A 20,360-nucleotide genomic window follows, 5' to 3' on the forward strand; every position below is an offset into this window, starting at 1 on the left:
ATCCCCACGGCTGCCCCACAGCCTGCAGGACAGGGCTGGCTCACCTGCCGCCTCGAGGTGCACCTTCCCTGAGGGGGTGCTGTAGGGCCCCTGCCCGGCCTTGTTGACACAGGCCACCCGAAACTTGGCAGTGCTCCCAGGGGGCAGCTCCGTCACGTTGAAGTAGCAGTCGGCGATGCCAGTGCTGACAATCTTCCATTCGTGCTCCCCTGCCGGCGTGGGGGCAAAGTGAGGCCAGGGCAGATCAGGGGCAGGGGGCAGCCCCCCCTGCCCCCATCCCTGACCTGGGAGCCCACCAAGCCCCAGGGGACAGCAAGGACGTTGGGCCATTTTTGTCCTGGCTTTGTGTCTGCAGGTAAGACCACCTTTCTGGCTGCAGCTCCCAGGGGACAGGAGACAGCCCCACATACCATCCAGCCTGCGCTCCAGTGTGTAAGTGCAGGGGGCTTTGCTCTCCGCGGGCTTCCACAGCACCAGCACCGTGTTCTTGTACTTCTGGGGGATCTCTGGGGTGCCTGGCCGCCCTGGGAGCCCTGCGAGTGGACAGACAGGGTGGGCTGGGTGCCCAGCCAGGGGCAGGGCAGAGCTGCTGCAGCAGAAGGGCAGCACAACATATGGGCTCAGAGATGCTGGAAGTGCCTGTGCAAAACCAGCCCATCCCCCGTCAAAAGTTCCGGTCTCTTTGCAGATGTGGAAAGCGGGGCCCAAGTGACCTGCACTGGTCTCCAGCCCTAGGGTGTGTGCCTGGCACATGCTCTCTCCCTGTGAGCCAGCAACTCTGTCCCCTGAGGTGTCCCCCCCCTCTCCTTACGTGCCACAGCCAGTGTGCAGGAGCTGATGGCCGTGCCCAGGATGTTGGCAGCTGCACACTCGTACAGCCCTGCATCCTTCCTGGAGACCTTGGCAATGGTGAGCATCTGCCGGCCATCCTTGCAGGAGATGATGTTCAGTACATTGTCCGGCTGCAGGGACCTCTTGTCTGTGGGGGGAGCAGAGAAGAGGGATGCTACAGTGCCCCGCCAGAGCCCACCCACCGAGGCAGTGCAGGCAGCCCCCCACCTTTCATCCAGAGGATCCTGGGGGTTGGGCTGCCGGCAGGCAGGCAGCAGAGGGTCAGTGCCTCGCCCTCCAGCAGCACCTGGTCCTTCAGCTTGATGTGGAAAACAGGGGGGAAATCTGGAAAGCAGAGAGGGGGAGGTCAAGCTGGGGCAATGATGCACACCCACCGTCCGTCCTGGGGCTGTACCTACCCGACTCGCTGGGCGCACGTAGCCGGCCAGCAGCGGGTCCCTCCTCCTGCAGCAGGCTGGTTGGGATGCTGGGCTGTGAGGCCACCTTCTCCTTCTTGCTCCGTGAGAGCCCCCAGCGCTCCCAGCGAGACCGCTTCTGGCTCTCACCTCCACCTGCGGGCACCCGGGGCGGCTGAGAGCGAGCCAGGCCAGGGCGGCTGGACCTGGGCTGGGCCATGGGATGCCCGTGGGACCCCCCCTCACCACTCACCTTTGGTGGAGGCAGAGGAGCCGATGCTGCCCTCAGAACGCAGGGACTCAGAGGAGGGTGCGGGTGCTGGGGGGGGGCCCGGCCGCAGGCTCTCCCCCTCGGAGTTGGCCCGACGCAGCTCCCCAGGCCCCTCGCCTTCTGGCCGCTCGTCTGACAGGCTGCGCAGCCGCGCGGAGACCCGCTCCACCGTGGCGCTGATCTTCCTCCGCATGGCCACTGCTGGCGACTCACTCTCTCCGCCGCCCCCCGGCTCCGACTTGAGGCTCTCCGAGTCCCTCCGCTCCTTGGAGCTGCCCAAGGCCAGGCTCCAGGAGAAACGGCGCCCACTGGATGGGGTCTCGCTGCCTCCATCCTCCCCCCTGCTCTTCTTCCTCTCAGCAGGTGGGGTCCGCTTGAGGAGCAGAGACATCCTCCGGAGGAAGCCCCTGTCCTTCTCCACCTCGTGCAGGTCCTGCACCGACTTGGACTTGGCTGCTAGCCCAGTGGGCTTGTCCCTGCGCAGCTCCAGGGGCACACCGGCTGGTATGGGACGATAGATACCCTCATCGGGGACCAGGGGGCTGGCCAGGTGCCGGTCTTCTGAGCGGGAGCGGGTGAGGAGCTTCAGCCCCCGGCTGAGCGATGACTCCCGGCCTCGCTTGAATTTGGCCTCGAAGACCTCCTCTGAGTCAATGTCCTGGATGAGCAGGGAGCTGGAGGAGCCAGCAGGTTTCGCCTCCCTCCTTGATGCTGGTGTTGGTGCAGGCGCAGGGGACTCGACAGGGGTGGCCAATGTGGGCTGGGAGGATTCCTCGGCAGCCGGCTCTCCACCCTGGATGGCTCCCATGGCTTGCATGACCTTGGCATAGGAAGACATTTTGACTGCTTGGGTGCTGGGAGCTGGGGGCTGCAGTGGGACGGGTGCTCCTGTCCTGGAAGCCCTCTCCCCACTGGCTCCAGCAGCCTTGGTGGGCTTCTTCTCTTCTTGCCCCCTGGCCATGGGCTTCTTCCCCATGGTGGTGGTGGCTGTGCTGGCCCTGGGCTGGCCACACTGCTCGGGGACGTGCCTCCTCCCCAAGGCAGCCTTGGCCGGGGCGGGCCGGGGGACAGTGATATCTGCTGTGGGGGGTGTCAGCAGGCTGGGGGCATCTGGTGATGCTGCAGGCCGGGCATCAGAGAGGGCGGAGAGAGAGGGAGACTCCTTGAGCTGCTGGGCCTCCAGGTGGGCCAGCGGGATCTCCAGGGGTGCACCAGAGCGGCGGTGCCGGACAACAGGCTCGGCATCCCCATGGCTGAAGGAGCTGCTCTTCTGCAGCTGGCGCTCAGCAGGGAGGTGACGCAGCGAGGTGGCCTCGCTGGAGGCTGCCCGCACCAGCCGTGGCACCGCCGGTGGCTCCAACCGGGTCGGCCGTGGGACCTTCTTGTCAGGGCCAACCCCCAGGGTCTCCAGGAGGGGACCCCGCAAGCCACTGACCTTGCCGTCCCCAGAGCTGCCCCGCAGCAGCCGCTGGCGCATCAGCTCCAGGCGCTGGGCATGATCGTCTTCCCCCCAGGCCCCCTTCCGCCGTGGCAGCTCCATGGATGCTGCCTTGGCCAGCGCCCGGCGAGAGTCCTGGCTCACCTCAGCCCCCTCCTGGGTCCCTGGGGGCTGGTGGGGCAGCAGGGCACTGTCGGCAGAGCCACCCCTCTTCAGCTCTGCCCGCCGGGTGCTCCCCGGGGACTCCAGGCTGGAGCCCTTCCTCATGGCTTTGCGGGGGTACTCTGGCCGCTTCTGGGCTTCAGGGGCTTCTTCGTCCGAGGAACCAGGGGCCTCCATCTCCACGCATGGCCGCCGTGGACCAGTGCCCCTCGACCGCTTCCCCAGGGCCACTCCAGGCTTCCCTGTGCCCTGGCTCTGCCACTCCATAGCAGAGATGTCCCCTGACATGACCCCCTCCATCCGTGGCCCCTCGGATGGCCCAGTGGCCTCGTCATCCGTGGGGATCTCATTGAGCGACATGCGGGAGCCGGAGAACTCCACCTGGTGTGGCATGGGGATGAAGGGCAGCTCATCCAGGTCATCTGAGTCCGAGGAGGATGACAGCGCCGGTGACTCCTTGAGGTGCCGGGGCACAGCGATGGAGAGGTGGTTGGACGTGTCCTGCAGCAGCTCCGGGATGGGCCGCAGCACCATGTTGCACTTATAGCTGATCTGCGAGCGCTGCAGCCAGGGGAGAGGGCTGGGTCAGACCCAGGTGGGTGGTGTGGCATCGTCCTGCCCAGTGCACATCACCCCATCCCACCCAGCACACAGCCCTGCCTGCCCCCCTCCCTCCCTCCCCAGCTCCTGCCTTCACCTGCCATTTCCGACGGGAGAGGAAGAGCTTTAGGTGATCGGTGCTGATGACCTTCCCCTTGGCCAGCGTCTGTGGGGTGAGGGGACAGTGATGTCCCATGCAGCCTGCAGCAGGCTCAGGGAACCCCACTGCCTCCAGGTGCTGGGTCCCTGCCCAGGCTCACCTTGAACCAGGGATGTTCCAGGGTCTGCTCTGCATTGGGTCTCCTGTGAACCAACACCACTGAGTGAGAACCACCCAGGCTGGGGGGCTTTGGCCGGCCAGGGGGAAGGGCAGAAGGGTCTGGCTGCCCATGCTGCACCCCAGCAGGGCTGCGCAGCCAGCCTGCCTCGGGCACCCCCATACACAGGGGTGACTGGGGTTCCCACCCTCCCTCGAGCACAAGGCTCATGCCAGAGGCGCTGGGGACCCCGAAGCACTCACAGCCTGTCGTTGACCAGCACTTTGATGACAAAGCCCTTGGCTTCCCGGGTGAGCCCCTGAAACATCCTCTCCTCGAAGGCCACATTGTAGTTGCGGATGTTCATAAGTGTCGTCTTGTCATTCTCCCCAACGAAGGGGGAGATCCCCGTCAGGCTGCCGAGGAGGGGACACTGTCATAGGGCCATGGGGACATAGGGAACAACATGGCAAGTATGGGGGACCGAGGATGGGACCCCGCACCCCAGAACTGGTGCCATGGGGAGGAGGCAGGAGCAGCCAGGGAGGAGGCTGTCTGCAAGGAGTGATGTGCATGGCTGCAGCCCCAGCAGCGCAACTGGCAAGGGTGTGGGAAGGGTGTCCCTCCGCTGAGGGCCCACCAGGACACTTACCAGAGGTAGGCGATGACCCCCACGGGCCTGAGTAGAGAAGAACAGAGTTACTGCACAGCACAGAGTTACTGGGGCTCCCAGACCCTCCCAATGTAGCAAGGAGCCCACCATCCACCCTAGGGCTGCCCTTACCAGATGTCAGTGACGCTGGAGACGGGGCTCTGGTTGACGATCTCAGGGCCCACAAACTCAGGGGTGCCGTACTTGCAGTACTGCGGCTCTTCAGGCGTCAGCTCCTGCGCATTGCCGAAGTCGCAGATCCGGACCTGCTCACTGGTTGAATCCGCCATCAGGAGGTTTTCTGGCTACAGGACAGTGCAGGGCAGAGGGGAGCTTGGCAGGAGGCAGGGGTTCCCCCCAGGGAAGAGATGTCCCCCATCAGCAGGACCAAGTGCCCTGCAGTGTGGCCGAAGCCCATCCCTGTGGGCATGGGGCGGGAGGGGGACAGGGAGCCCCACACTCACTTTGATGTCCAGGTGTAGGACCCTGTGCTGGTGTAGGTAGCAGATCCCCTCCAGGACTTGCCGCATGTAGGACCGGACCTGCAAGAGATGGAGTGGAGAGGGTGGGTGCCCTGAGCTTGGGTCAGCCCCACCCTGGCCCTGTGCAAAGAAGGGTGTGGGCTGTGGCCCCCTTTGTAGCCCAATAGAGCACTGCATGTCCCTGGGCTGGGACAGACCCTGGGGTCCTCCGGCTCCCTCCTTCCCCCCCTGCCCCCCAGGTTCACCCACCTCAGACTCGCACACCGAGGGCTTCCTTGCCATCCTGTCCAGCAGCTCCTCCTTGGCACAGCTGGGCCCCAGTCAAGAAGCACAGAAGCTCCATGCCCCACTGTGCCCTGCACCCCTCCTGGGCACCCAGCTCCTCCACACGCACTCTGCCCACCCATGCCCCCCAAAAGCCTCCCCTCATCCCCCACACCACGTGCTCCCGGAGCAATGTGCAGAGGATACAGCTCCATGACCATGATGACGGCATTCTTCTTCTCGAAGGCGTCATGGAAGAAGACAATGCGCTCGTGGTCCAGCTGTGAGAGAATGTGCAGCTCCCGCTGTGCTGACTGCTTGGCCTTGGTCCTCCCAGGGACAAACTTGGCGGCAAAGTCCAGTCGGCTGCTCTTCTCCGTCACCCTCCGCAGGTAGGAGAAAGCCCCCCTGTAATGTGGCAATGGGGGCAAGGGGGGGATAAGAAGGTGGGCAAGCAGGGGACCTCCCCTTTCCTGAGCAGCTGGCACAGGCACCTGTTCTGCAAGGAGCAGCCTGCAGTCCTGGCAGCTCTCCAGGACCATCCATGGAGAGACCCCAGCACTGGCTTTGCTCTGGCTGCCCCAGCTCACCACCCTGAGCTGGCACCAGAGCATCCATTGACAGCTGAGAGCAGCCCCAGCACATCAGGATCTGGCGTACTATGGAGCTCAGTCCCCTGGGTCAGAGCCCCAGGGTGAAGCCTGGCTCCAGCACCCCTGTCCCTGTGGTGCCCAAGGTGCCCTGCTGCCCACCGTGCTGGCAGCCCTGTACCTCCCAATCTCCTCATGCACGTCGTAGTAGTCAGTCAGGCGTCGTGCCTTGTGCAGTGCCTCCTCCTCCATGGCAGCATCGGCAGCGGGCCGGGCTGAGGGAAGGAAAGGCGCTGGCGGGGGGCAAGCCAGGCATCCAAGCTCTGCCCCCCAGGGCTGGGCGGTCAGCCAGCCATACCTGCCTGCACCACCAGCTCTGCCTTGCAGGAGACCTCCCCAGCCAGGTTCTTGGCCGTGCAGGTGTAGACGCCGCTGTCAGGCTCGGCGGCACCCAGCACCACCAGCGAGCACTCGTTGTCCTCATACACAAAGCTCAGGTGGCTGCTCTCCTCCAGCAGCTCCCCGTCCTGGGGGTGGCAGGGGCATCAGTGGTGTCCCATCCCATCCCAACAAGCTCCCACCACCCCTTCCCCATGGATGGGGCATGGTGCACAAGCAGCGTCACGGGGGGTGAACACAACCCTAAAGCCCAAATGGAGCAACCCAGGTGGGGCAGTGGAGAGTGTGGGTTTGAGGAGGCTGTGGGTCAGGAATGGGCGGGGGTTTGGGAGGTTCCAGCCCACCTTGTACCACATGATGTCCGGCAGTGGTTTCCCCTCCACTACCACAGCAAAGCGTGGTGTCTCTCCTTCTTGAGTGTCTATGTCCTCCATGATGGACTCAAAACGTGGTGCCTCTGCCAAGAGACAGGACATTGGGCACCATGGGGCAGTGCCACCCCCTGCCACTGACACGGGTTGTATGGTTGTGTGGCACTACGGGGAAATGCCAGCCCATGATATAGGGGCCTGGAACACCACGGGATGGTGCCAGCCCACAAGGAACTGGGACACTACAGGGCAGGTCACCAATGGCATGTGCCTCAGCACCACGGGGCAGTTCCCCATTGGTGTGGGGCACCGCAGGGCAGTGCCACTCATGGCATGTGGGCATGCAGCACTGTGTTACTGCATCTTTCATTACATATGGATGTGGGGTACCGTAGGGCAGTGCCACCCATGACACCTCTGTGGGGCATTATGGAGGTGTCCCCTATGACTGTTGGCTATAGGGCACCAGGGTGCAGTACCACCGCATTGTACCGGCTATGGGATACCCTGCAGCTGTGCCACCCGTGGCACATGGCTGAGGGACACCATGGGGCACTGCCAACCCATGCACATGGTCATGGAGCACATGGGACGCTTCTACCCAAGTCAAATATGGGTACAGGATACCAGCCAGCAGTATCAATGCATTTCATGGGTTTTCAGCCCCACAGGCCATTGCGGCCCTATAGAGCAGCACCCTTATGGCATATAAGTATGGAGCACTGAGGAGCAGTGCTGTGCTGTGGGACAGTGCCCCCACACCACATGGACATGGGGTTCCACAGAGCAGTGCCACCCTGCAGGGCAATGCCCTCCCCCATGGCACACAGACCAGAGCATGTAGGGCAATGCCACCCCCGGCAGAGGGGCACAGCACCCCGGTGCGGGGACACCTACCTGCGAGGCGGAGGCGGAGGGTGCAGCGGGCAGTGCCATGGCGGTTGCTCACCTCGCAGGTCAGTGGCCCTGCAGCCCCCCGGCCCACACGCAGCAGCCTCAGGCAGTGCTGGTCGTCATCTGGCATCATCACCTCACACATGCTCTCTGGCTCCCCCAGCACCTGCCCACCCCTGCGGACACACCAGCTGCCACATCACAGGCAGCCCCAGATGCGGTGCTCTTGATAGATCCCACCCCACAGCCCCATGGCCACCTCCTGACCCACAGGCAGCCCTAGCTCCCACCCTGCAGCCCCCACAAACGGTTCACAGCCCACTGCTAGCTCTGCCTGCTGAATGGCGCTTGACCCTCGGCATCCCACAGACAGCACCCCCCAGCCCTACCCACCCCCCACACACCCCCCCCTGCAGCTCAGCACAGCTGTGGACATCACCCCTAGGTGCACACCCAGCCCAGACCCTAGGGAAGACCTCCCACCCACTGTGGACTACATGGGGAGCTGGTGCAGGAGCCCCTCTTGTGCATCCCGTGGGGTGATGCTGGGCATGGGGCAGGCAACAGGCACAGCGCCATGTCCTACCTCTTCCAGGTGACGGTGGCCTCCACATGGTTGATGGTGATGGTGATGGAGGCTGGCTGGCCTTCCACCACATACACCACATCTGGCTTGTCCAGGATGACTGGGGCCTCCTCCAGGTAGGGACCTGCCACACGCATTGTCACCATCACCTCTGGACCCCACATCACCCAGCCCTGGGCAGCTCACCACCCTACCAGGGACAGAGACCCTTCCACCCCAGCCACCCGATCCCTCCCCACCACTCCTCTCACCCCGGTCCAGGAGCTGCACAGGCCCCACAGGTGGGGAGGGCTTGCTGTTGGTCTTGGGGGTGGCAGTGATGACACGGAAGAGATACTGGGCACCCTTGGTCAGCCCGTGCACTATGTAGGTGTTGTCACGCACACCAGCCACCAGCACCAGCCACTGTGTTGTGCCCAGCACTTGCATTTGCACCACGTAGGTCACCGAGTTGGGGTCTGCAATGGGAGAGGGTCAGTGCAGAGCTGCTGGCATTGGGCTAGCCTGTACACCCCATCACAGCAATGCCCACTCCCTGCCCAGCCCCTCCCCATCTCTGGCCACCTCACCTATGGCAGTGTCCAGCCACTTGGGCTTGTTCCAGGTCAGTGTGATGGCTCTGCCGGTCACTGAGGCCACGGTGGGGGGCCCATCCGGAGGGGTTGGCACCACATCTGCATGGGGAGGCAGGCAAAGATGTGAGCATGGGCACTGCCACAGCTCCTCAGGGCATCTGCCTCATTCCCTGGGAGACACAGGCTGGAGGAGACGATGGGGCCAGCAACCCTCACTGGTTCCGCAGTGGGGGTCTGTCTGGCAGCCCCTGTGGGACTGGTGCTGCCAGCAAGTCTCATGTGCGACCTGGGAGTCTAGGGATGGGTCCTGACCTTGCACAGTGAGGACTGCACAGCTGACCCCACTTCTAGGTTGGATTAGAGACCTCTTGAGGTCCCCTCCAATCTGAACTGCCCTGTGATCCTATCACCCTAGGACCTTGCTGTAGTGCCACTGACCCCCAGGGCACAGCCTGAGAGTGTGGCAGCAAGTGGCTGTGCATCCCTGATGGTGCCCACGGCTGCTTACCAGTGACATAGAGGTGTGCGTAGCATGTGGCTTTCCCCACTTTGTTGGCGATGACGCTTTTATAGACGCCAGCATGTGCATGGCTGACAGATGTGAACACCAGGCGATGGACATCCTTGTCTGGGGGGGAACAGGGGGACACGGGTAAGACCCCACCAGCCAAGCGGTGCAGAGCTCCCTCCCTGCCTCACGGGGCATGAAGGTCTGGGGGGTGATGCCTCTTCCCAGGGTGTCCCTCCTTCCTCTGCCCCAGTGGAGGGACCTCAAGGGGAAGGGGAGGGTGGCAGGGAGCCCTACACTGCATCATCTTGCGGTCATCAGTGCTGTCAATGCGGGAACCGTTGTGGAACCAGGTGATGGAGGGGTAGGGCAGCCCGGCCACCTGGCACTCCAGCACGGCCTCCTTCGACTCCACCACATCCAGGTTGTGCAGTGGCTTCAGGAAATCAGGCATGGTGAAGCACTCCGCCTCTGTCTCTGCCTGCTCTGGCTCCTCGGGGATGGATGGCATCTTCTCCAGCTTGGAGCTGCAAGAGCCCACACACACTTACAGTGGGAGCACAGTGACCCCAGCCCAGCCCAAGCACGAATCTGTTGTCCCCCAAATACCAGTGGGGAGCAAGAAGGGGGGATACAGATCCTGGACACCCCTAACTCTTACATCTGGGAGGCGGCAGATGGCCGTGGCTCCTCCACATAGAGGTCGGCAGAGCACTCCACATGTCCATGGGTGTTCCTGGCAGTCACCATGTACCGCCCTTCGTCCTCGCTGCTCACATGCACAATGACCAGTGAGTGCAGCCCTCCATCCTGCTGAATCCGCACATTCTCCCCCTCCTGCACTGGCTGGCCTGCATGGAAACACACACTAGGATCAGCATCAGCACCCCTCCCAGCCCCAGCCAGGCACCAGCCCTTGACTGTAGCCCCCAAGGAGATCCAGAGTGGTCTCCCTGCAGTGCCCTGGGCAAGCTCTCTGGGCTTGAGAGTTACCAAAATGGGTCCAGGTGACTGCTGGGGGGGGAGTCCCGCTGATCATGCAGTCAAAACGCGCCGTCCGCCCTTCCACTACGTCCATGTCCTCCAGCTTGCGGGTAAAGAGCGGCTGCACAGAGGGCTGCACGGTCAGCCGGGCACTGCAGGTCAGTTCATCTGCAAGGAGAGCGGGCAGGGGTAAGCCCCACATAACATGTGCATGAGCAGGGCAAGAGACAGCCTGTGGCCCCTCCAGCTGCAGCCCCAGCAGCTGACATATCTGTAGCTGAGCTACCCCACACCCAGTGGGGGCTGAGCTCAGGTGGCCTGTGTGCTGGGCTCTGTCCCTGCACGGGGCAAGCGGGGTACAAGTGTGTGCAGGGTCCCTGTGCCCAGGGCTGGGGCTCTGCCGGCAGTGGGGTGCCTCTTCCCTCCCCTCACAGCAGTACAGATGCCAGCAACAAGGTGAGGTGGGAGAATGCCCCGTCCTTCCCATAGGGCAGGGGTCACAGCTGGCCTAGCCCCCTGGGGACAGGGCAGTGACACTGAAGCAGGCAGCACCAGTGCATGCAGCACCAAAGCACAGTATGGGGATGGGCGCAGGCTGGATGCTCCAGATGAGGGGGGTTGCAGCAGGGACCGCTTAGCAATGATGGTGTCGCTGCCCACCCTGGGCAGGGATTGACACCATGCTCAGGCACAGCCTGACCTCCCTGCACCCAAAACTGCCGCTGCCCTCAAAACCCTGCAGGCATACAGCCTCCTCTATGGAGGGATGCACAGGCACCAGCTTCAGGGTGCTGGGAATACCATTGACTGCTGCACCCACCTCAGCCTGGATTAGTGCCAAGGGGCTGCCCAGGCAGGCTGGGGAACGAAAGGGACCCTTGTCCCTACCCTGCTGTGGGGGACAAAGGCTGGGCAGCATGTGGAGGCACAGGGGTTGTCACAGCCATGGGACAGAGGCCGGCTCCTGCTGCTCTTCATCAGCTGCCATCAGTGATGGCCTGGTGGGAGAGCATGGGCAGCTGTGACCCCCTGCCACCTCCCAGCCCAGCAGAGACAGGTTGGTACTGCAGCCAGGTGCCCAGAGGCTCTGGAGCCGGGGGACAGGGACAGCTGGGCACCCGGGTGCGGCGCATCCAGCTGGTGCAGCCACAGTGCAAATGCATCTCTTCATGATTCTGGGAGCTGCATGCATACTGGCTGAGGTGCTCAGTGAGGTGGGACAGGGCTGCAAGGCTCAGGATGCTGGAGCATGAGGGCTGATGCACACCAGGTTTCCAGCCAGGGAAAGCTCCTCAGCTCCTGGGGCAGTAACCACTCCTTCCCTGCTCCTCTGTCCCCCACCTGCAGCACTCAGCTACATCCCAGGGGGACCAGAGCCCCGAACCCAGGGGCAGGGGAGGGGGCTGTCCATCCCGGGCACCACCCGAGGGTCAAGCCCTGAGCAAGACCCTCCCCTAGAGAGCTGTGTGACCGCTGCTTACCTTTGGCAGTGCTGAGCTTGCAGGTGTAGATCCCACTGTCGTCCTCATGCACGGAGGTGAGCAGCAGCTTGCACTTGCGCCCGTCAAAATGCATCTTGCATTTGAGCAGGGCGGGCTGGAGCAGCCGGCCCCGGGACAGCCAGTCCACGTCCATGTCTGGCGGGCCAGCCACCAGGCACTCAAAGAGCACCAGCTCCCCCGCCCCGACCACCATGTCCTGCAGGGGAACCACGATGGCCAGGGACTGGCACTCGGGGCGAGCTGCCCGGGAAGGGGGAAGAGAGAGAAAGAAAGAGAGACGCGTCTCAGCAACTTAAAAGCAACCATGAGAGGCGGTGGGGATGGAGGGAGGGAACATGCAGGACAGGGGAGGCATGCAGGGAGGGGGCCCGGTGCAGTGGGCAGGGAGTGCAGCGGGGAAGGGCAGGAGGTGGGGGCAAGATGTGGAAAGCAGAGCTGAGCCGGGGAGAGGGCCAGGTGTGAGGGGAGGTGTCCGTGCCAGGAACACACCACACAGCGCTTTACCAAACAGATTTTATTAGAGCTACAAAAAAAAGGGTCACGGCCTCGCAGCCCGCCCCCCCCACCAAGCCCCCTCCCTGGGGAGAAGAGACCCGGAGCCAGGGGGTGTTCCAGACAGACCCCGAGTCCTGGGGCTGCAAGGGACGTCTTGTGGTGGCCAGGCTGGTGCCCGGGTGGCCGCCGCGAAGCCAAAGGGGCCGAAGCTCTCCCTCCCCCCTGCGGATGGGGCAGGGTGCTCCCCCATGGGGGTCCCCAGGGTCTCCTGTCCCCCACGCTCCAGGGTGACCATTGCAGAGCTGCTGCCACACTGCAGCCCCTTCCCTACAGCCCCGGCCGGCACAGTGGCGACCGTGGGCTCAGCTCCCTGCTCCCCTTCCCTGGGCAGCAAGGAGAGGAGCAGCAGGACACACAGACAGGGACAAACGGACGGAGCAAGAGACAAGACAGCATCATACAGCCGCCCTGGCTCAGCTGAGGGGGTGCCTGGTGCTCCCCCACTGCTCCCCTCGCCCCGCCTCGGTTACGCCTCCCCCAGCCATCCGGCGAGCCCCTGCCCGCAGTCGAGGGCCCGCGCGTCCCCGCGGTGCATCCAGGACGAGGCGGTGGATGGAGCAGAAGGTAATAACACAAGGTGAGGTCCACTGCCTAAGAGGTGTCCAACTAAGAGCCCCGCAGCCGCGGCTCTGAGAGATGCACCCCCTTATCGTACTCCCCCTGCGTACAGACAAAAACTGCAGTCAGCAAGCGGAAGGGTTAGTGCAGCAGCGACAGGGCCGGCACACACGCACGCACATGCCAGCACCAGCACAAGGGGTGTGAGTGCCCACCAAGGTGCAGAGCCACTCACTGAGCCCCCCAAGAGGGGCTGGGGCTTAGGCCGTCACCCCCGCAGCCCAACTCCTGCTGGCTGTGAGGTACAGGGCCGGCTCCCACTCCCACCCCAGTGCCACCACACTTTGCCAGAGGCTGGGAGCGGGGTCCCGGCAGGGTACAAGCAGTGCAGCCAAGGCCGGGGCAGGATGGGCGCAGCCCAGGGAGCTCAGGCAGCTGTCAGCGGGCAGGGCTGGGGGGAGCAGGGCACACACAGCAAAAGGCAAAAGGAGAGAGGCAACATCACTCATCCCCACAAGCTCCTTCCCTGACCTCAGGGGATGCCAGGCAGAGCCTGGCTATCAGTCCCCAGCCACCCCTTCCCATTTGCACACATATATTGGGGTCCTGGGAGGACCACAGCAGGGCTGGGGAGGGACAGCAGGGGAAGGGGGCTGGACAACCCAGTCCCGTGCACACATAGGGCTATTGCTGGAAACAGACAGGGGTGGACCTCTCCAAGCTGCCCTTGTGCCTGACATGCAGCTTGGAGGCTGCCTGGGGCAAGGAGGGAGGGAGCAGGGGCAGGGGGGACATGTCCCCTGCAGGGCCATCAAGGGCAAAAGCCCTGCCTGCACAGACAGGGGCAACACCCAGCCCCAGAAGTGGGTATGTGGGAGGACAGGGGATGTGGGGTGAAGCTGGGCTGCAGGGAGCAGCAGGCTCTGGGTCAGGCTGACAGGGGTCCTGGCAGAGCTGGGCAGTGGGATCCAGGGCCATGGGGCTGCACATCTGGATGGGGCAGCAGGGCAGCCTGCCTTCTGCTGCAGGGCCAGTCTCTGCAGACAACCCCAGGCCACACAGCTCCAATTTTCTGCTGCCCTGCAACAAGGAAGGGCAGGCAGGCTCATCCCCTTCTTCCGGAGCATGGCCAAGGGGGAGTCTGCAGTGGCCCCTTCCCCACACAGCTCATGCAGGGCACTGGAGCCAGCTGGCCCCTCGGGGTCAGGGGGGACGTGCTTGGGGAGCTTTACCTCTGACCTCCAGCTTGGCCTCGCACTGCTTGGTGCCGTACTCGTTGACAGCCTTGCAGGTGTAGAAGCCGGTATCAGTGTGCTCTGCTGCCAGGATGTGCAGTGTGAAGAGCCCCCGCACGCCCTCTGCCTCCTCCACATGGTGCCGGCGGCCGTACTTCACCGGCTGCCGGTTCCTCAACCTGCTCGGGACACGGGCAGAACAGCACAGTCATGCCTGGCCCTGCACATCCAACCTGGCTGTCCCCAGAAAACCCCTCTACTCCACCCCCAACCCTGCTCAGGACCAGGGCTCCAAGCCGGCCATCCCCAAATGGGGAGGTCACCGTGCCTGTCCCCTCCTTCCCTGCCCAGCTACAACCCCTGTGAGCACCGGGACTCACCAATAAATGATGGGCTTGGGCTCCCCACGGACACGGACGCTCATGCTGACATCCTGCCCCTCCAGCACCGACTGGTCTGACAAGGACACCTGTGGAAGCAGGGGTCAGAGAGCAGCGAGCACCCACCTGCACTTAGCGTCATGCATCCCCACTCACTGCACCCAGGGCTATGTGTTCCCCAACACAACAGCAGCCCTGGAGTGCCAGGGGAGCTGGTGGGGTGGAGGCTACCCAGGTGCCAGGACCACTCCAGATCAGGGGGCAGAAAGGCCTGACCCGGCACCTCCTAGTACCAGGGATCACAGGACTGCAGTCACGGGCACCGCTTTCCCTCTGCCAGGTCCCAGGGGAGCTGTTAGCTCACCTCAAAGGTGGGTGCAGCCTTGAAGGTGCTCTCCGGGGAGCCACGGGCAGCCCCATGCTCGGCTCTAGGCTGGAGCTTCATGGCCGGCCGGTGCTGGGGCGTGCCAGACTCCGGGAACTCTTCCAGGGGGCTCAGGTACTCCTCGTCCGAGGTGATGGGGCTGGCCTGGCCCAGGGGGGGTGCCAGGTTCCCATGCCGCTCCACGGCGGGGGCTGGCACGGGAGAGGCCGGGTAAGCAGCTGGCAGCTGCCAGCGCCGGGCGCGCGGGTCCGAGCACTCCTCCCCACCGCCCCGCACCCCGGGATGCCCGGGGACACCCAGCCCGCGGCACACCCCAGCCCGGCAGCGGCCGGCAGCGAAGGGGTGCGGGGCCGCGCAGGGGGAGGGAGAAGCGCTCCGCGGGACGATAAGGGGACGCGATATCCCGCAAGGCGACAGCAGGGCTCAAGTGGCTCTTACGCAGCAGCCCGCGCTCCCATCCTTAAGCCGCCCGGATTCCCGGGATGGCTGTCGCTGCCGCGAGCCGGCGAGGACTGAAGGTGACATTGGCAGCTGCGCTCCCCCGCCAGCCCGGCCTGCCGCCTGCCCGCTCCCCGGGGGACCGAGCCCGCCCGCACCGGGAGCCCGCCCGGGGCCGGGACGGGGGACCCGCGGGGTGCGGGCTGCGCGCGGGGCCGGGGCGGGGGGTGCCAGTGCGGAGCAGCGCGCGGCGCGGGGTGCTGGCCCGGCCCGGCCGCCGTGCAGGGGGTGCTGCCCCCCCAGCCCTCTCCCCCCGGCCCGCCCCGCTCCCCTTGCTGGAGGCCCTGCCCGGCGCTGGGCGAGCGCCGTGCCCCCCCCGCGGCCCCGCGGGCAGCCCCAGGGCGGGGAGCTGGGAGGGGGGGCCCGACCGCCGGCTCCCCCCGCCCGCCCTCCCGCCGCCCCCCGCACTCACCCGGGGACGCGGCCCCGGCAGCCCCCGCCCCGAGCCGAGCCGTGCCGCGCCGTGCCGGGCCGCACCGCCGAGCCGCCGCCGCCGCCGGGCCCGGTGCGGTGGTGCCGGGCGCGCCTCCAGCCCGCAGCGCCGCCGGCCCGCTGAGCCCTCCCCGCCCCAGCGCCGCCCGGCCCCCGGGGCTGGGCCAGCAGCGCGGGGGAGGGCCCGCCGCCGGGCCGGGGGCTGCCGGGCCCCTTCCCGGCCCCTTCCCGGCCCCCCGCCGCCTGGCCCCCGGCTGGCTCTGCCCCGCCGCTGCTGTCCCTGGGCGCCCGGCCCCGCCGCACCACGGAGCGGGTACATTTTGGGGGGCTTCCAGCCCCCAGGGCAGCTCTGAGCCTCCGCACCCTCCCCAGGGATGAGGAGAGCCCCGGGACTGCGGCGGGCTGGGCGTCCCCCCGGCTTGCAGCTTGGTGGGCAGGCAGGGCGTCCCGCTGATATCCACAGCTAATAGCTTGTGGGGCCGGGGTACCCCTATGGCTAGCGGGTTGGAGGGCAGGGGTATCCCTGCAGTTCGCAGGTTGGAGGGCAGGCAGGGGCATTCCCATGGTTTGCAGTCTGGAGGCAGGGGTACCCCCGCAGTTCGAGGGTTGGAGGGCAGACTGGGGTATCCCCATGGCTAGCGGGGCACGGGGCAGGTGTGGGGGCCGCCAGACACTGGGCTGCTTGCTGGGTGCCGGGGGATGCTCACAGCTGACCCCGCTCCCCCCTGCTCCCGGCAGGATCCCTCCGCGCGTTCCGGGAGCACGTCAGCTGCTTTGGTTCAGACAGAGCCTTGTAGGGTAAGGAAGCCGGTTTCTTCCCAGTGACAGCAGCGGCCGAGCTGGCAGGCAGCCTGCCGCGGCGCCAGCCCTCCCACCGCCGGCCACCCTCCCGCCGCCGGCCGCCAGCACTCACCAGGCCGCACGCTGAGGATGGCACTGCAGCAGGTCGCCCCCACCTCGTTGGTCGCGGTGACAGTGTAGAGGCCAGCGTCGGCTACCCGGGCACTCCTGACCAGCAGAGTATGACGCTCACCCTCCGCCTTGATGGGCCGCGTCGTGCTGCTCCGCAGTGGGACCCCGTCCTTCCTCCAGGACACTGCGGCAGAGGCGAGGGTCACTCGTGGGCAGGAGAGCCCAAGCTCCGCCGGGGGGAGTGCAGGGCGAGGTGAGGCCAGGTGCTGCCCTGCCTGGCCTGGGGACCCCTTTGCCATGGGGAGCTGCCCCAGGTTCCCCCGGCCCCGATGGAGAGAGTGGGGCTGGCCCCTGTCTGATTCCAGCCATCCTCCTGCCCTCCAGCAGAGGCTGGAGGAGGGAATCAAAGCTGCTTCGCTTCTGCTGGGCTGTGTCGGCGGGTACCAGCTCTGGCTGCCCAGCTGCCCATGCCCACATCCTGGCTACAGCACACCCAAAGCCCATCAGCCCTGAGCCAGGAATCGGGGCTCTGTCTCCAGGAAACTACCTGAACTGTCCCAACAGCAGCCCAGGGCATCACCTGTCCCTGCCTGCACGGTGCTCAGCCACCCTTCTGCTGTCCCTACAGCCCAGCACCAGGGAACAGTAGGCACGCTGCCTACAAGTTGCCCTCACACCCTGCCCTGGCAGGCAGTGTCCAAGCACTTCAGTGCTGCCTCAGGGGGAGTCAGGGCAAAAGGGGTGCTCTCGGGGTGGGCACATCACCTCCCTGAGGCACCCAGCTCGGGCTGCGTGTGCACTCCACACAGCTCAGGTGGCCCAGAGGGACAGCTCAACTGGTGACACACAGATGCACACATAGCCCCTCTGCCACGCTCACACCCCCAAACCCCAGTCCTGCAGTCGCTCACCTTCAGGCTGAGGGTTGGCCGTGACGATGCACTTAAGCAGCACCTCTGCCCCCACGGCCACTGTCATGTCCTGGATGGGGATCTCAAAGATGGGGGCTTCCAGGGGGTCTTCACCCGCTGAGACGTAGGAATCGTCAGAAGACTCTGGACAGGGAAAGATGAGCCCCGTGGATGTCAGTGGGGTGAAGCAAGTGGGTCCTGTGCCACGCCAGGCTGCACGCAGGCAGAGCAGGGGCTTCGCAACCCTCTGCCTGTCCCTGCCACCACAGGCCCCACACCCTCGCTGGGGCATTAGCAGGTCCCTGGGCCATGCAGTGGAGGAAAGGGCCATATCAGGGGCCACCACAGCATAGTGCCTGCAGTGGGACAAGACAGGGGACCGTGGGGCCGGGAGCATACAGCCTGCTGTACATCCCCATACAGCATTAAGGGATGAGGTGACGGCAGGGTGTGGAAGGAGGAGAGTAGTACACAGCCCACCACAGCCCCTGCTCCCAGCTCCTCCCAGCTCCCCTGGGGGATGCTGGCTGCTCTGACCCACCACATCAACATCAGCTTCCCAGCTCCCTCCCCTCCTGTGGCCCCAGCACATGGGTAAAGGTCCTGGGGCTGCGCCAGGAGCCTCAGGCACGTGGGCCTGGCACTGCTCCGGCCAGAGCAGAACCTGGAAGGAGCTCCCAGCCCGGGTGCAGTCTGGTCTCACCCGGGCATGCTGGGATGGGCAGGGCACCTCTCCCTTGGCCAAGTCACCACAGCATCCCCCGGGGACACTTGGGCTGCACACCCTGCCTGGAGCACTGAGCAGGGTCCAGCAGGGACAAGCTGCAATGGGTGCCCAGCGCCCCTGGGGGCCAGCCCAGCCCAGGGCTGGGTGCCAGAGGTCAGCCCCCTGTGTCCTTCTGTGCCAGGCAGGAGGGACAGAGACATCAGCAAGCATTATATTCTCAAGGCCCAGTAAACTGGTACTCAGGTTGGTCCGTCTTACAGCACTGGTTGGTGCCAGCATCCCCAGGCTGCAGACCTGTGCCACTCACCCCACCCCTGTGCTCTCTGGCACGGCCTGGACTCCCCACGCCTCCCAGGGGCAGGCTGGGGGTCCCCGATCCTGCTCAGGGGCTGGCCAGGCCAGCTCTGTGCCCAGAGGGCAGAAAGCCATGCCCCTACCTAGCTCCGGAGAGGTGGGCCTGGCTCGGCGCCCCTTCCCCTTGCTCCGCATGCTCCTGCCTTCTTGAGCCATCCGGCCACTCTCTTTCTTCTCCAACACTTTTGTCTGCCTTCTCTCCACCTCCCTGCCCACGCCGTGCTGCCCTGCCCAGCTCCTCTCCAGCCGAGCCTCCTGCTCCATCCCCGGCTTCGCCCAGGGCAGGAACCGCACCTCCGTGGGTGCCTCCGGCCGCCGGTACAGCCCATGGGGCACGGTCAGCCGGGTGGCCAAGGCTTCGCTCACTGCCCCGGGGGCACGGGCTCCACCAGCGGGACTCCCGTCCGGGCATGGGCTGCCTTCAGTGGGACCCGCCTGTGGAAGGGTCACCCATCCCTGCGGGGTGGCTTGTGCTAATGGCCACTGCTCCTTCTTCTTCACTTCCCCAGTGCCTTCTTGCTGCAGACCCTTCCTGGTGGTCACATCCTCCACCTCAGTGGGCTGACTGGCTGCCGCCCCGCCCCGCACTGGGGCTTTCTTCCCACGCAGCCCCCCTGGCTCCAGCTCCCCATCAGGTCCTACCAGCGTCACGCTGGAAAGTGCCAGGTGCTGGATGACGTGCATGCTCTCCGCTGGTGGGAAGGTCTTCGGCGGCAGAGCCTTCCGCCCACCAGTGCCCTGTGAGGAGGGGGTGCGGGGAGCATGGTGGGCAGCGGGCTCCGCAGCTGCTGGGGGCAAGGGTGCTGGGGGAAGCCCAGCTTTGCACAGCTCCTGGGAGCGCCGCAGCTGCTGCTTGGAGACCGTCCGCTTGATGCGAGTCAGCTCCTCTGCAAACTTGTGCTCAATGGCATAGACACGGCCGGCAAACTTGCCCCGCTCGTCAAAGGATGCGGCTTTCTGCCGGAAGGCCAAACGCCTGCTTGCTGCCGTGCTGCCAGGCTCCCAGTGGCCTCCTTCCCGAACATCCTCCCGCGAGCCACCCAGCATGCTAGTACGGCGTGAGCCAGAGCCGGGCTGGTCGAAGGAGCGTGTCTTGCGCAAGGGCAGGCAGGGGTGTGTGGGGAAGGGGCTGTCCCCCTGCTCCAGGCTCCTCCGCCGGTCCTCGAAGTACTGCAACCTCTCAAAGATCTTCGAGCCAGCACGCACCAGCTTGGGGGATGCCCGGACCGAGACACGCCCGGAGGCATCGCTCATGGGTGTCTGGGGACGGGACTCTTGCGTGCTGCCTTGTGAGTACCCCGAGGACTTGGGCTTCTTGATCTTCTCCTCATACTCCTCAGGGACAGTGTCCTGGTACTCGGCCGGCACCGCGGACTTCTTGCGAGGGGTCACGGGTGTGAAGGAGGGGACGCCAGGGCTACGGGCAGCAGGCTGGGACACAGCTCCAGTGGGCAGCAGCAGGCATGGGCCAGCGCGGGGAGATGGTGAGCGGAGGATGGGTGGCTTGGTGGTCAGTGGCAGGGCAGCAGGGGACCTTGGAGGCTCAGCACCAGGCTTTGGAGACACAGGGCCGCTGTGGGAGTCATCTCTCCGGTAGCCCCCCTGGGGGATGCTGCTGCAAGGGGAGAGAA

At 65.4% G+C, this 20,360-nt stretch overlaps 1 protein-coding gene across 3 annotated transcripts in view; it reads right to left on the bottom strand.

Moving 5' to 3' along the window:
* Nucleotides 1–20,360, bottom strand: part of SPEG (striated muscle enriched protein kinase) — a 41,680-nt gene that overhangs the window by 3,891 nt on the left and 17,429 nt on the right. For 2 of the 3 annotated variants that reach the window (XM_080397839.1, XM_080397837.1), the window contains 32 exons: nucleotides 18,813–20,344; nucleotides 17,649–17,792; nucleotides 16,739–16,921; nucleotides 14,875–15,086; nucleotides 14,511–14,599; nucleotides 14,128–14,309; nucleotides 11,762–12,022; nucleotides 10,290–10,448; nucleotides 9,958–10,147; nucleotides 9,594–9,823; nucleotides 9,297–9,416; nucleotides 8,783–8,887; nucleotides 8,465–8,671; nucleotides 8,214–8,337; nucleotides 7,631–7,803; nucleotides 6,707–6,819; nucleotides 6,322–6,490; nucleotides 6,145–6,238; nucleotides 5,581–5,781; nucleotides 5,359–5,419; nucleotides 5,092–5,169; nucleotides 4,760–4,932; nucleotides 4,628–4,654; nucleotides 4,239–4,391; nucleotides 3,979–4,021; nucleotides 3,816–3,884; nucleotides 1,501–3,679; nucleotides 1,251–1,403; nucleotides 1,060–1,176; nucleotides 812–979; nucleotides 411–533; nucleotides 45–209 (listed from right to left, as the gene is read on the bottom strand). In XM_080397839.1, the coding sequence (XP_080253965.1) occupies nucleotides 45–209; nucleotides 411–533; nucleotides 812–979; nucleotides 1,060–1,176; nucleotides 1,251–1,403; nucleotides 1,501–3,679; nucleotides 3,816–3,884; nucleotides 3,979–4,021; nucleotides 4,239–4,391; nucleotides 4,628–4,654; nucleotides 4,760–4,932; nucleotides 5,092–5,169; nucleotides 5,359–5,419; nucleotides 5,581–5,781; nucleotides 6,145–6,238; nucleotides 6,322–6,490; nucleotides 6,707–6,819; nucleotides 7,631–7,803; nucleotides 8,214–8,337; nucleotides 8,465–8,671; nucleotides 8,783–8,887; nucleotides 9,297–9,416; nucleotides 9,594–9,823; nucleotides 9,958–10,147; nucleotides 10,290–10,448; nucleotides 11,762–12,022; nucleotides 14,128–14,309; nucleotides 14,511–14,599; nucleotides 14,875–15,086; nucleotides 16,739–16,921; nucleotides 17,649–17,792; nucleotides 18,813–20,344 (7,997 nt within the window). The remainder of the gene's footprint in view (nucleotides 1–44; nucleotides 210–410; nucleotides 534–811; nucleotides 980–1,059; nucleotides 1,177–1,250; nucleotides 1,404–1,500; nucleotides 3,680–3,815; nucleotides 3,885–3,978; nucleotides 4,022–4,238; nucleotides 4,392–4,627; nucleotides 4,655–4,759; nucleotides 4,933–5,091; nucleotides 5,170–5,358; nucleotides 5,420–5,580; nucleotides 5,782–6,144; nucleotides 6,239–6,321; nucleotides 6,491–6,706; nucleotides 6,820–7,630; nucleotides 7,804–8,213; nucleotides 8,338–8,464; nucleotides 8,672–8,782; nucleotides 8,888–9,296; nucleotides 9,417–9,593; nucleotides 9,824–9,957; nucleotides 10,148–10,289; nucleotides 10,449–11,761; nucleotides 12,023–14,127; nucleotides 14,310–14,510; nucleotides 14,600–14,874; nucleotides 15,087–16,738; nucleotides 16,922–17,648; nucleotides 17,793–18,812; nucleotides 20,345–20,360) is intronic. The other variant, XM_080397838.1, reaches the window with a different exon arrangement.

The sequence above is a fragment of the Falco punctatus genome (assembly GCF_963210335.1).
Source record: "Falco punctatus genome assembly, chromosome: 8".
Lineage (NCBI taxonomy): Eukaryota > Metazoa > Chordata > Aves > Falconiformes > Falconidae > Falco > Falco punctatus.